The 13,881-nt window shown below is 41.8% G+C and overlaps 3 protein-coding genes and 1 pseudogene across 3 annotated transcripts; all 4 read left to right on the top strand.

Annotated features, from left to right (window-relative positions):
• The first annotated feature begins 374 nt into the window (after positions 1-374).
• On the top strand, positions 375-4,592 carry LOC131304717 (uncharacterized). The gene is made up of 2 exons (XM_058332056.1): positions 375-1,329; positions 3,488-4,592. The coding sequence occupies exons 1-2, from the start codon at positions 784-786 to the stop codon at positions 4,205-4,207; spliced, it is 1,266 nt and encodes a 421-aa protein (XP_058188039.1). The 5' UTR covers positions 375-783; the 3' UTR covers positions 4,208-4,592.
• A 139-nt stretch (positions 4,593-4,731) lies between these two features.
• LOC131304718 (uncharacterized) lies at positions 4,732-5,393 on the top strand. The gene has a single exon (XM_058332057.1). It carries the CDS (start codon positions 4,896-4,898, stop codon positions 5,229-5,231), a length of 336 nt encoding a protein of 111 aa, XP_058188040.1. The 5' UTR covers positions 4,732-4,895; the 3' UTR covers positions 5,232-5,393.
• A 595-nt stretch (positions 5,394-5,988) lies between these two features.
• Positions 5,989-8,964, top strand: LOC131304715 (pentatricopeptide repeat-containing protein At3g26782, mitochondrial). Its single transcript, XM_058332055.1, has 2 exons — positions 5,989-7,013; positions 7,227-8,964. Exons 1-2 carry the CDS (start codon positions 6,069-6,071, stop codon positions 8,268-8,270), a joined length of 1,989 nt encoding a protein of 662 aa, XP_058188038.1. The 5' UTR covers positions 5,989-6,068; the 3' UTR covers positions 8,271-8,964.
• Positions 8,965-9,097: 133 nt separating this feature from the next.
• LOC131304720 (mitochondrial phosphate carrier protein 3, mitochondrial-like) lies at positions 9,098-13,607 on the top strand (annotated as a pseudogene).
• Positions 13,608-13,881: the final 274 nt, after the last annotated feature.

A 13,881-nucleotide genomic window follows, 5' to 3' on the forward strand; every position in this document is an offset into this window, starting at 1 on the left:
GTGTCTTTTGCATCTTTTTGTGTGTGTTATGACTGAGGTTGTGTTAAACAACTTTAATTGTATAAGCCTGGGTTGGGCCTACCTCCATCCCTAAAGGAGCCGTATGAGATGGAGCGGAGTTTTGAAGCCGAGCCTTTCTAGGAATGTGGCCCAGGGACCGACGTGATGATCGATTTTAAGTAGGGAGTATAGGAGACCATGATCCACAAACTGGCACATGAGAGTCACCCTACTGCGAGTGGGACTCCTCGCGAGCGGGGCTTCTACAAACGAGGCCTTTTGGTTAAGCCAAGTCGATTCCGGGCCACGAAACCCTGCAAATTTACAAACTTGATTAGGCGTGTTATTTCGAGAAAGTGGACTGAATCTGTATTCTTTATATACCTTAGGGGAAGTCATTGCAATTTATCGTTTCTTTTGCCGATTGGATTCGTTCTGCCAATCCTACGGGAAATACACAGGGGAGAGAGAGAGAGAGAGAAAGAGTGAGTTCCATACACTCGTCAGATCTCATTTTCTGTTCCTGTTGAAGTAAAAGGGGGCAAATACCAGAAAGCAGCACACAATTTGCGCATTTTTTTGCAATATTCTGATTATAAAGCTTCAATCTTTGCGCCAATCCTAGGTTATTCATCTCCATAGATAATCATATACACCTGCGGATCAATTTAGCCCGAAATCATTCTATCGTATGCTGCAATATGCAGTGCTCTCAAATCTAATAAAAAAAGATCGTAACTTTTATTGATCAAAGAGATCCATCTACCTACGATAAACTTTCAGATGGGTGCTTCTCAGTCCGCACAAGTGGTGGAAGATGAGGAGGAAGAAGAAGACGAAAATGAGGAGGACGACGAAAATGGCGAAAAAGAGAGAAGACAATTTGGAGGAGATAACAGTTTGGTGAAGAAGGTTCTAGAACAGGAGCCGGAAATGCTACCCTGCCACGCATCCGCATCGCCACTCTCCCCTCAGCTCTCCTCCTTTGGCACGCCGCGTCTTGGTCCTTCCATCAAGGTGTGGGACCCTTACAATGTTCTGGCTCCGCCTCCCCCTCCGCCGCCATTCTCGCGCACTTTCTCGTCCGATGCGGTCAACGATGATCGGAAGACGAATACAGAGGTGTTCTTGATCAGCCACGGAGACTGGCACATGAATCTAAGGCCGGATTTGATAGCTGGTCGGTGTCCCGAGGCTGCACTCACGCCCAACGGGAAGCGGCAAGCTAGAGCTTTGGCTGTCTTCTTGAAATCGAGCGGGGTTCGGTTTAGTGCTGTTTACACATCGCCGTTGGATCGGGCGCGAGCAACTGCTGTTTCAGTTTGTCAGGTAGATGTCTGTTTTGTTACCTTTTTTTTTTGTTAAAGATTTTGTTACATTTGTTTCTCGGCAATTGATTTGTTGTTCATCTTGGGCGTAGATCTGTCTGTTGGTTCAAACGTGATCAATCCGTAAATAGGTATGAATTATAATCAATCCAGTTTGCCAGAGCCCAGATGTTTCTACTGCTGAGTGCTGAAATTAATACTACCTTTCAATTGTTCAGGTTGAAATGAACCTTCTAGTCATCTACAAGCTAGAGAAATATTGTAGAGTGATGACACGTTGAGCATTTCTCCATAAGGACTTGAAAATCGACATATATCTTGTGGAGGATAGAGCGTGTCGAGCGGGAATATTTAGCTTAGAAATAATTCAGATTCTTCACTTCAGAAATGTAAACTTCTATTAGCTGAAGTACATTTCCTAATGAAACATTTGCGCCCAAAATAAAGTCCCTCGGTTAAGGGATAATACCACCTCTCGGCAACTTTATGCTTTGCCTTCAATTTGATGGAACTTCATTTTAATGAGGCTACACCTGATCATAGTTTTGGTGCAACACATTCTTTCGCTGGCAGTAAAGCATGGCAAATTTCGTGATTCTTTCCTAGGCTCTTTCATTACATCCACTGTTAAATGGATGTTGCATTTGTCAATCGAGTTTATTTTCCTTAGAAAGTTGCCCCCTCTTGTCATCAACTCTCACTTGGGGGGAATATTTTGCGACTGTATGGTTGGAATTGGTGAAATGAAAAGTAGCCCTAGTTAAGCATATATGAAATGTAGCCCTAGGTAAGCATATAGGTTTATAAAAAAAAAGGTTTATAAGTATCTTGTGTAGGGATTAAGTTACATGACTCTTCGATAAATTCCATACATACGCTTCATCTAGTCTAGCCAAGCATTTGATGTTTGTACTTCATTTGGGAAGGCTGACTGAAGTATGTAACAAGTCTCCAACTTACAGCTCCTGAATGTGTAAGAGTGTTTTGGCTCTAGCTAAAGTGACACTGGGGTTCTACGTTCCATCGCCATAACTAGTGATTGTATCTTCCTGCACTATTGTGTTGAGATGTACTACAGCCTGCAGGTCTTGATGACATTTAATAGGCGAAGCTACAAGGTAGAATGCCCATGGAAGATTTCTTCTTGTAAATGTTTTTTGTTTTCAGCTTAGTTGCAGTGTTGCAGGCTTGCAGCAGCTCAAGCTGTAGATTTGCATGGAGACTGTCATGCCCATCTTTGAAGGCTGGGCCTCCTTCTTAGAGATATCGTGGCAAATGGAAGTTTAGAGTACACAATCACAGCCTATTTTCAATTTTTGGCACTCATTCGAACTTATTCAGTCTATATCTTCCACCAATATTTCTGGAGCAGTGTAACCCCTTACAGCCTACAAAAGTATGATCTCTGGGCCCATTTGATTGGCCTTATTAGCCGTTGGACTATAAATCGTAGGGGACTCCATTTCTGGTGTTTGAGTGCAACAATTAGAGGAGGGATTTTTTAGCCATTGGACTATTAATCCCACAAAAAACAGGGGAAATACTATAGCAAGGGGAATGAGTAATTTGCAAACCCTGCACTATTAGCGCGATGGGGCTACTCATCATAGGCGATTATGTATGAAATTGTAAATCTCAAAGATTTGTTAGAGGCCTCTTAAAAGTGTCAACCAGTTCATGATTTATCTAGCTCAGGTGGAGAGCCAAAGTGTTGGGCAAAATCCAAAACAGCCAACACAAACACTTCTGTGATAAAAGTGTCTGTAATTCTTGGGATATCAGCTAGGTGCTATTTGATGATAGATGCTGTTGGCACTCTCCATTCAGGCATTCACCTCCTGCTTTCAGCCAGGCATCTGCTTAAATAATTCACAGCTAAATCAATATTGTACATTTTTTTTATGGCTGTGAAGATCAGGGCATTATGGATATATTATCTTTTTGTGACAATCACCGGCTAGTGGGTACTGGTTGGATGATTTGGGAAAGTTGACTGATTGTCAACAACTGTGATTTATTGCTTTTTCTTTTCATACGTGGTTATGACATGATCAGTTGAATATGACATGGGGTTGTGTTATCATACAAATTGCTACCATTTGACATCTAGTACTTGTTAGCTTTATTTGATCTAAATGTCCACCCCTTATACCATACAGGAGATGAAACTTGCAGAGGAACAAATTCAGTCCTCTGATGCACTTGTGGATATGAGTCAGGGACATTGGGAGGGCTGTCACCAATCAGAAGTTTACACCCCTGAAATAATGAGCTTAATGGACAGGTTCCAGCCTGATTTCTCTGCGCCATCAGGGGAATCACTGAGGCAGGTGGAATTCCGAATGGTCCAGTTCTTAAACGGGACAGTTCTCGGACTGCCTGAAAAATTCAGATCAGATTTCTCCCCACCCTCTCAGAATGAGAGCCAAGAGTTTTCGCGCCACACTTCTCACACTCCCACAAACTCCATTCATGACCGGGATGGACCTTCTCTCCCTCCACCCCAATGGGACTTGCTTCACAGGCAGCGGCAAAGTAGTTTCCCAAAGAAGAAGTCCGGTAAGAGCAGGCTACAAATTGTCACCACAACTGGAGATCATGAGGCTGATGACGAAATGTCTCCTCGAGAGCCCCCAACCCAAAACTGTCTTAACGAAATGAATGTCAGGAGTTCCTCATCTTGTGTATCTTCTTCTATTGGCGTTTTCTCTCACTCGGTGCCAATCAAATGTCTTGTAACTGGCCTCCTTGGGTGCAGCCCGGCAATCTCTCATAGGATCTGCATAGAAGATTCTTCCGTAACAGTGTTGCAACATTCTTGGAAGACGGGTTGGCAGATTAAGAGATTGAACGATACTGCACATCTTAGGCTTCTCTAGTCGGAGCATTTTGAGAATCATTATCCAAAGGGGAAAAAGACTACTAATTTTGCAGTGAACTCTGCAAGGGCTGCTTCACACGGTAGGAATGCTTGTGCTCTTTGTGACCACTTCAGATTTATTTCCGGGTGACCACCTCCGCAGAAGAAAATGATTCTTCAAATATGTCATCAGAAACAAGGAGAGAGAATGCATGACAATTACTATAACTAATCCCAGAGTTTGGATCTTGGTCCTGGGTGATTCTTTCAATTTGTAACCTTAACAATAATTTTTGATTTTGAGTGAGAGACATATTTGCTTATTTCGCATATAAGGAATTTGTTTCGGTCCTCTGGAAGTTTGATTTCTGCTTAATACAATCTTCAAGCGGCTTTTTTGGGCATTGGTTGATGATTAATCATGTGTGATAAACGTTTAGCATCTTTTCAGCGTGGGAAAGAACTACTCTCTTTGTGGGCATTCAGTCCACCATGGCTACTCTCACAAACCCAAAGAATATGATCTTTATATACCTGATTATTCACCACCAGACAAACCAAGAGAGACAAAACAGATGCCATAAATAAGCAAGCAATGACACTGTCAATCCCGTGATATCCATTATTATATCAGTCAGGGTAAAAAACAGGTGGTCTCTCAATCATACATTCCCACCACAGCTGTCAGCTAAAACTTTTAGATCTCCATGGCTACTCTCTCCAAATTCTCTGGTATCTTATCCATTCTCATTATCTTCTTTGCCAAATTGAATCCCCTGTTATCAGAAAATTTGCCTACAACTATTTCAGCTTCTCCGTCTGTTATGCCCTATGCGACTGCACCCAACATGACCTCTTTTTTCCCATCTCCTCGTGTCCATCAACCTCCAGAAGCGGCAGCGGTAGCTCCAAGTGTAGGGGCACTTGTGCCGATTTCAAGTTCAGGAGAGTTTATTGGGAAGAGTTGTGCTGGTTCGCCTGAGGTTGAGAGCAGCATTGCTATATTTGGTCTGCTGGTGGTGTATTTGGTGTTTGGACAGTAGTTCTCGGGTCTTTGAGCACATCAGATGTATTCAATAACAGAGTGGGGAGTTTTTCCATTCGCTTTTTTATGTGGAGTTATTTAGCACTCACTCCTTCCTTTCTTTATATATGCTGAGATATGGTAATCATGATTTCAATATTGAAGCCCCTTATTTTGTCCAGATCTGGACTATCCTCTCCCTTCTTCAACTGCTTTCCTCACATTGATTCATCTGAGAATGAAAGCTCGGTGTCTACATGATTACTTACCACACTAATTTAGCAATTAAATACTCAGAAAATCGTAGTATTATTTTGAAAAACAAATACTTATTTTTTTAATTAAAGGTGATATATTGTTAGAAAATGACTTGTCTCGTAAAGCAGAAAATAAATACTTAAAAAATAAAAACTTAAGTGAAACGGGGCCAAGAGAAAGATGGTACTTAGATGGTCGATTCGCATCCATGTCCATAGAAAGCTGCTACCCACACAGACAAAAATGCACAACTCGGATCGTTTATGTGAGATCCGTGGTGGGCCTTACAAAAAAATCTGTCATGAATAATTTTTTTTTTTTTTTTGATCCGGCGCTGCTCTTAATCTAATTTTATACCTTTTTGAAATTTAAAGCTAAAAATGGAGATTAGCAAGTCACTATTATTATTCACCTTTTGTCCGGTGGTTGTTAACTTGTTTTATGGAGTATTATCATTCAGTTAAACTGAATGTTCAAATCCTCACCAAAAAAAAAATATATATATATATATATACTACTCCTCCTCAGATTAATAAGCATGAGAAGAGAGATAAGCTTAGCTATCAACAATAATCAATTATTAATCATAAACGTGTGAATGAGGATTGTAAATTCAAGTACATCTCTACTCACTATTCGTGGCGAGCTCTACCGGCCCCGGCGCTATTCAACCAGTTGTTCCAAGAACCTCACAACCTTGTTCAACAAATACGTAGATAAAACCAGCGTCTCCTCATGGAACTCGGTCATCGCCGAGTTGGCTCGGGGCGGCGACTCCGTAGAAGCCCTCCGAGCCTTCGCCTCCATGCAAAAGCTCTCTCTCAAGCCGGACCGTTCCACCTTCCCTTGCGCCATCAAATCCTGCTCCGCTCTCTCCGATCTCCATTCGGGCAAACAAGCCCACCAACAAGCTTTGGTCTTCGGCTTTGAATTGGACCTCTTTGTATCCTCTGCTCTCATTGACATGTACTCTAAGTGTGGCCAATTGCAGGACGCAAGGACACTGTTCGATGAAATTCCGCACAGAAATGTCGTTTCTTGGACTTCAATGATCACTGGGTATGTCCAAAATGACAATGCCGCCGGAGCTTTATTACTTTTCAAAAAGTTCTTGATCGAACAGAGTGGTTTTGAGGGAGTAAAAGAAGTGTGCATAGATTCAGTAGCTATGGTTTCAGTTCTATCAGCATGTTCTCGTGTTTCAGGGAAGAGCGTTACTGAAGGGGTTCATGGGTTTGTGATAAAGAGGGGCTTTGAGGACAATTTGGTTGTTGGGAATACTTTGATGGATGCGTATGCCAAGTGCGGTGACGTAGGGGTGTCTAGAAAGGTGTTTGATCGGATGATTGCAAGGGATGATGTGTCCTGGAATTCGATGATTGCAGTATATGCGCAGAACGGGTTGTCAGCAGAGGCACTGCAAATTTTTCATGACATGGTATGGGATGGAGATGTCAGCTATAATGCCGTAACTTTGTCTGCTATTTTGTTAGCCTGTGCACATTCGGGGGCTCTTCAAGTGGGCAAGTGTATACATGATCAGGTATTTTGAGTCTGTTCTCTTGTCTTACTGCTACTTTTTTTTTTTTGATCAGCAAATTCTCTTGTCTAACTACTTTCAAATACTAGTACTTTTTGATATGTGAATTTGGTCAATATTGCAAGCCTAGCATGGTCATCATAACATTATCAGCACGGTGCAATTCTCCTAGTCCTAACTTGTGTGTAATGATCTCCCATGTACTTCATTTTATAGGTGATAAAGATGGGCTTGGAAGAGGATGTTTTCGTGGGAACTTCAATCGTCGACATGTATTGCAAATGTGGGAGAGTACAGATGGCCAGGAGAGTTTTTGACCGCATGAAGGAGAAGAATGTGAAATCTTGGACAGCTTTGGTTGCTGGTTATGGCATGCACGGCTGTGTGAGGGAAGCTTTGGAAGTCTTCAATGAGATGATAAGGACGAGGGTCAAACCTAATTATATAACTTTTGTGTCAGTTCTAGCATCTTGTAGCCATGCTGGTCTAGTGGATGAAGGCTGGCATTGGTTTAGAACCATGGAGAACAAATTTCGTATAGAACCGGGATTGGAACATTATGGGTGCATGGTCGATCTACTTGGCCGTGCTGGTTTTCTTAAGGAGGCTTATGATTTGATCAATGAAATGAAGGTCAGACCTGATTTTGTGGTTTGGGGCTCTCTTCTTGCAGCATGTAGGATTCACAAGAACGTGGAGCTTGCAGAGATTTCCGCAAGGAAATTGTTTCAATTGGACGCAAGTAATTGTGGGTACTATGTCTTGCTTGCAAATGTATATGCTGATGCTGGAAGGTGGAAAGACGTAGAAAGGATGAGAATATTGATGAAGAATCATGGACTGGTTAAACCACCTGGTTTCAGTTTGGTTGAAGTTAAAGGTAGGATTCATGTGTTTTTGGTTGGCGATAAAGAGCATCCTCAACATGAGAAGATATACGAATACTGGGAAAAATTAACTCTGAAGCTGCAAGAAGTCGGGTATGTACCCAATATGACCTCAGTTCTCCATGACGTGGACGAGGAAGAGAAGGAAATGACGCTAAGAGTTCACAGTGAAAAGTTGGCAGTAGCCTTTGGACTAATGAGTACAGTTCCTGGCACCACAGTCCAGGTCATTAAGAATCTTAGGGTTTGTGGTGACTGCCATACTGCTATTAAGTTGATTTCAAAAATTGTTAATCGGGAAATAGTAGTCAGAGATTCAAAGCGGTTTCACCATTTTAGGCTTGGGCTATGTTCATGTGGGGATTATTGGTGATATTTGAACAAGAAAGGGGAACTTAAGCTAATGTTAACTGCCACCAAGTGATCATTTTTGACCTCTTCACCAGACTTGTTGAGGGAGAACTGTTTTTAAGCCTATTTTGCGTCCATGATCAGATGCCGGTATATTTGTCCCTGAAGGTTTCAAGTCAATTTTGTTAGGTATAGAAGAATCAGCAGCAATTCAGTTCCTCAATCTAGCAGCAACCATTGGGGAAGCATTGGCATTTCCTTTAATAATTCTGGATAGAAGTTGGACTTTTGGATTGGCTACATTGTGTTTTGGGGATTTGAGGATGACAATGAAGCATAGAGAAGAGGGTTTGATCTGCAGATCACCAATCACCTAACTACTTGAATAAAATGTTTGGCTTGACCCTGGAGTAAATTATGAAACCCAAAACTCCCAAGCAGAATACGATTTGAGGACTTGTCAAAAGTCCTAGCGCGAGGGAGAACATCATGAGCAAGGTGAAAAAACTCTGAAGTCTGATGAAGTCCGTGCAGGCTCAACACCTGAGATGCTTCTCGCTTCATGTAGAAGTTTAAAGGAAGAAAAGCAATATCATTGATAATATATCCTTCTCCAATCAATAGATTGTAAATCATTGGGAACTTGTCTGTCCTTGCCATTTTTTCCTGTTGCTGCAAATTCTCCTTCATGTTATAAAATTCTGTTACTGTTATCACTTCAACTGAAATTATTCTTTATTCATTGGAGTGGGCTTTGGAAAGTGTGATTTTATATTGACATTTGGAAGTGATACTCCTCCATAACTAGCCAGAGGCGAATCTCCGTCCATATTTTTTTACCTAAATTACAGACGTTGCTGGTGTCATCATCCTTGTTGAGGAAACTGGCGGATTTTGATGTCCTTGTCATTGTCTCCAAGTACATTTTTCCTGCCTAAATCCATGCTCAGAAATTTAGTCACCTGATCTAATCATCTCCTAGCTCAATCAATACTCGTCATTATGACATCCTTTGTTCAAATCTCAGTCAACTGTACGGGGCTCCGAATCAAAGATCTCCGATATGGGTCCAAAGTCTTGGGCCATCTAGTAGTATTTTGTTTGTTTTGGCTTATCCGGACCTACGAGTAGAAGATGAGTGCATATTGAATAGTAAATGATTGTGAACTTAGCTCTTATTTTTCAGCTGAATTCCAAATAGCCAGATGAACTCTAGTCCTTCCGGGGCCGCTAACTGAGAAAGAAGTCAAAGGACATATTGGTTGACAAGTTTTTGTTATGCTTTGAGAAGTTAAATAGGAGTAGTTTAATTTGTTGGTTTATTAATAAGCACGTTGAAAGGTGACGACAACATTTGTTTCTCTCTCTCTCTCTCTCTCTAGAATTTTACACGAAAAGGATGGCCAGTGACTTCCACCACCGACGGTGACTCATTTTCTTTGTTTTCGTATTATATAGATATGTTGATCATGCAAACATCATCACCACCGCTTGCGTCGTTTGTCACTTTGGTCGGCCGTTGGAGTTACTCCATACATACAGGTACTACTCCTCCCCTACTGCGGAAAGTGGGCTGGCCAGCCCAGGGGAAACCGCACATCGACTTCTGTTACAGCTTCGGACGGACCCACCCACCCATTAAGCTGCTTTTGTTCTCTCTCTCTCTCCCTCTCTCTCTCTCTCTCTCTCTCTCTCCATGGCTTTTCCGGAGAATTGTCGGCCATCTCTCATCCCAAGCTTCCTCTACTCTTGTTCAACATCATCTTCAACCCTGTTTCTTGAGAAATGTTCAAGCTCTACCCTCTGTCCCTCGCCACCACCTTGTGCAAATGGAACTGGGGGGCTCTCGTCGTCCAACATCATCAGCTTTCTCATGCCAGCGCCAATCGAACCTCCTGAAACCAAGATAGAGCTGTACTCGCCCTAGTACTACGCCGCCTGTACTGCTGCCGGTGGAATACTGAGCTGCGGCCTCACTCACACCGCCGTTACTCCTCTTGACCTCGTCAAATGTAATATGCAGGTCCGACTTCCGTCCCTACTTTCATCTATTCCTCAAATCAAATGTAATACTCCGTGGTGTGGCCCTTGTTTGCTTAACTTTTTAAAATATGGAGTAGTATCTAAATTCTTTTTTAATCTAGGCCGTCTTCCTATGCCATTCTTGCATTGATTTTTGTGTCTCTCTCCTTGAAATAAGCATAAATTGTAGCTAAATGTATTGCTACAAGGTGTTTATAAGGTATTTTGGCTGCGACTTTGCTAGTTCCCACAATTAGCTAACAGGACAGTAGTCCATGGAACCGGAAGGCTGTCTGTCTGGTCGTTTTCTGTCGTGGCTGGCCTTGCGCTGGTGTCTGGTGGTCCTGGAGTCGGCTTATTCTCAGGCGAATGATCCAGTGTGTTATTATGGGGGAATAATGATCAGTGATCCCTTCAAGATTCCTACAACAAACCCTACACGATTGCTGAAAATTCAACTGTACACGGATGAGTCAGCCTCTCTTGCAGTCTTTGTTAGGAATTCTTAGGGTTCAGAGATGTCTATTTCAGCTTGGATTAGTCTCTGTGTTTGCTTGTGGTGTGCTTGCAAGTCTAGTAGACTTAGGTGGGCTTTGTTTAAGTCCTTCCCTGTAATCCTGTTATTCTTGTTTCTCTGATCCGCTTTGGATTTCTTAATGACGATTTGCCTTCCAAAAAAAAAGAAGGAATTTTAGCTGCAACTTTGCCAGTTCCCACAATTAGCTAGCAAAACTATGTTAATTGAAGCAAGATGCAATCCTGTTTTTCTACCCTTTCATTATATAGGTAACAAAATCTGTTGAATTTGTTTTGCTCATGCTTCTCAGCTTCAATGCATAGTGATTCTGAGATAGCAATTCCTGTTGTTGATGATATTCTTTATTTTTTCATTGTGATAATCATTTTTGTTTCTGGCTTTACATAAGATAATACTGAAACACTATCCTTTCCCTTCTTCCTTCTTTATGGTTTCATGTCGAGTTTTTGGTTAGTTCATTAGGGTGCTCTCATCCTCTCGAGGAAATTCATCAATCACGATTTAGTTTTGTGTATTTGTGCATGAAGGAGTTGTGTTTGATTTTACGAATTTCACATGTTCTTTCCTCGAGCAAGCAGATTAACCCATGCATTGTTTCACTAGATTGACCCTTCTAAGTACAAGAGCATCTTGTCTGGATTTCTAGTGTTGTTGAAGGAGCAGGGTGTCAGGGGCCTCTTCAGAGGATGGGCGCCTATGCTGATTGGTTATAGTGCTCAGGCTGCCTGCAAGTTTGGCTTCTATGAGTATTTCAAAAAGTACTACTCTGACATAGCTGGACCAGAGTATGTATCGAAATACAAAACTCTAATCTACCTTGCTGCCTCGGCATCTGCAGAGTTTATTGCAGATATTGCTCTTTGCCCCTTTGAGGCAGTCAAGGTTCGTGTTCAGACTCAACCTGGTTTTACAAGAGGACTATCTGATGGATTTCCTAAGCTTGTTAAATCTGGAGGCCTTCTTGGGTATGCTTGTGAAATATTTCGTTTACATTTAAAAAGCTATTTGCCAGAATATTTTGTAGTTGCTTGCTAAAACATAAAGGTGCAGTTTACATTTTTTCCAACCCGTGTAGGTTGTACAAGGGACTTGTTCCTCTGTGGGGTCATCAAATTCCGTGTAAGCAAACCCTGATATTAGTTATGACTACGAGTTACTATCTTAATTTCTGTCTGATTTGTACAGGTTATGGTGGGTCTTTAATTTCTAGTCACAACCGTACTTAGCAAGTTCTTGGATCTCTGAAAATAAAGTTGGTTATTTTGCAGATACGATGATGAAGTTTGCCTCCTTTGAGACCATTGTAGAGCTGCTCTACAAGTATGCCATCCCCACTCCGAAAAATGAGTGCAGCAAACCCCTGCAGCTTGCTGTTAGCTTTGCTGGTGGATATGTTGCTGGTGTTTTCTGTGCAATAGTACTTTCTCATCCCGCTGATAATCTTGTCTCTTTCCTTAACAGTGCCAAGGGGCAACTGTTGGTGATGTTCGTGATATTTTTCAATATATTTGAGAGAATCTTGCCCTTCCATTCACTATGGCCACCTCTGTTCCACAGAATAGGATAGGGCAGGAAAAGGAATCCCCAGATGTTAAATCCAGAGACTTCAAATTCGGAGAAGGCAATTTCATAATTAGCCTTCCGCCATAGACGGACTCCCACCCCTGCATTAAGCCATTGTACGGGGGATGTGAGTGCCAATCTAGATTTCCTATCCTGGGACTAATTTGTGCGAACAAACATGCATGGGTAGGGGGAATTGGACATTTGTTTTCATGTACTGACCCCCTTATCCTGGGGAATAGTTTTGGCCTGTATGTACTTTGCTACCCATGCATATTTAATTTCTCTTTGTTGTTTAGGCAGTGAAGCAGCTTGGGCTCTGGGGTCTCTTTACTCAGGGTCTTCCTTTTCATATTGTCATGATCAGAACTCTCACTGGAGCCCAGTGGGGAATATATGATGCCTTCAAAGTTTTCGTTGGGCTGTAAGTTCCCATTGCTTATCTTGTGTGCATCTTAATTGGATCATATATTCTGATGGAGAATCATGTGATGTCTAGGCCAACCACTGGTGGTGTTGCTCCTGCTGCTGCTAAACCTGCTACTGAGCTTGCATAGTTCTAGAGCCAATGTGGATAGTTTGTTCATCAATGAACCAGAGATAATAGCTCTCCAAAGGGTCAACCAACATAGCATATAGCTGGTGCTGCTTGTATGGCCTCTAAGCTTTCGAGAGTATTCTTTGCACCTGAAATTCTTTACAGTTTCTTTTCCATTAACTTGGATATATTGTGAGGATGACACTAGCCTTAATTTCGAAATGTGGGGCACGGTCTGGTTGCTAGATTAGAAACAAATTCAAAGTTTCTATATCTGGAAAGATGAAGAAATAATGGAAGGTTTGGGTTCATACATTAGTTTTGTCCATCTGACAATTTGTGTGTAGGTCTGGTTTTTGGCCATTGGAAGGAATATGAGGTATTCATGTTTCCACTTTTATACTAGTCGCCATTCTTCAGCTCTCTCTCTCTCTCTCTCTCTCTCTCTCTCTCTCTCTCTGCGACCAAACAAATCAACACAACCTAGGACGTTAGAGGTTTAGGGAATGTGGTCAAGAGTTGAACCCCTGACATAGATGAACTAAGCTAAACACTCAATGAATTGGGTTAGCTTGCAAGTTCAATTCCTGCTCATTTGGTTTTATGCCTTCTTTGAAGTTCCTGGTGGTGGGTGGGTGGCTGTCAGTTGAGCCATGTTCTGATTAAGGACTCCTCTAAATTATAATACAAGTTGGATTCAGCTTGTGCTCGTATTTTTCCAATGCATATCAAGTAGGGTTAGCAAGCTTGTTATTTATGTGAATGTGTAACGACAGGTGGTCCTTTTTCTTTTGCTTCTTCTTGTAAGTGCATTTTTTTTCCCTTCTATTTAGAGTGTTCTTATGTTGTACTGTTTCAGTCAATCCCCTATAATCTGCTCTCCACTGAGGAGAAGGGTCTCAGAGTTGGTGAAGTACATTCTTCCTATTTGCTATAACAAACATGTGATTTACCGGTCTGTAATGTTCGTCA

This window comes from Rhododendron vialii, chromosome 10a (assembly GCF_030253575.1).
Source record: "Rhododendron vialii isolate Sample 1 chromosome 10a, ASM3025357v1".
Lineage (NCBI taxonomy): Eukaryota > Viridiplantae > Streptophyta > Magnoliopsida > Ericales > Ericaceae > Rhododendron > Rhododendron vialii.

Coding starts and splice junctions, on each gene's coding strand:
- LOC131304717 (XM_058332056.1), top strand. CDS start 784: ATGGGTGCTTCTCAGTCCGCACAAGTGGTGGAAGATGAGGAGGAAGAA. Junction 1,330..3,487: donor CTGCTGTTTCAGTTTGTCAG/GTAGATGTCTGT, acceptor TATACCATACAG/GAGATGAAACTTGCAGAGGA.
- LOC131304715 (XM_058332055.1), top strand. CDS start 6,069: ATGAGGATTGTAAATTCAAGTACATCTCTACTCACTATTCGTGGCGAG. Junction 7,014..7,226: donor GCAAGTGTATACATGATCAG/GTATTTTGAGTC, acceptor TTCATTTTATAG/GTGATAAAGATGGGCTTGGA.
- LOC131304718 (XM_058332057.1), top strand. CDS start 4,896: ATGGCTACTCTCTCCAAATTCTCTGGTATCTTATCCATTCTCATTATC.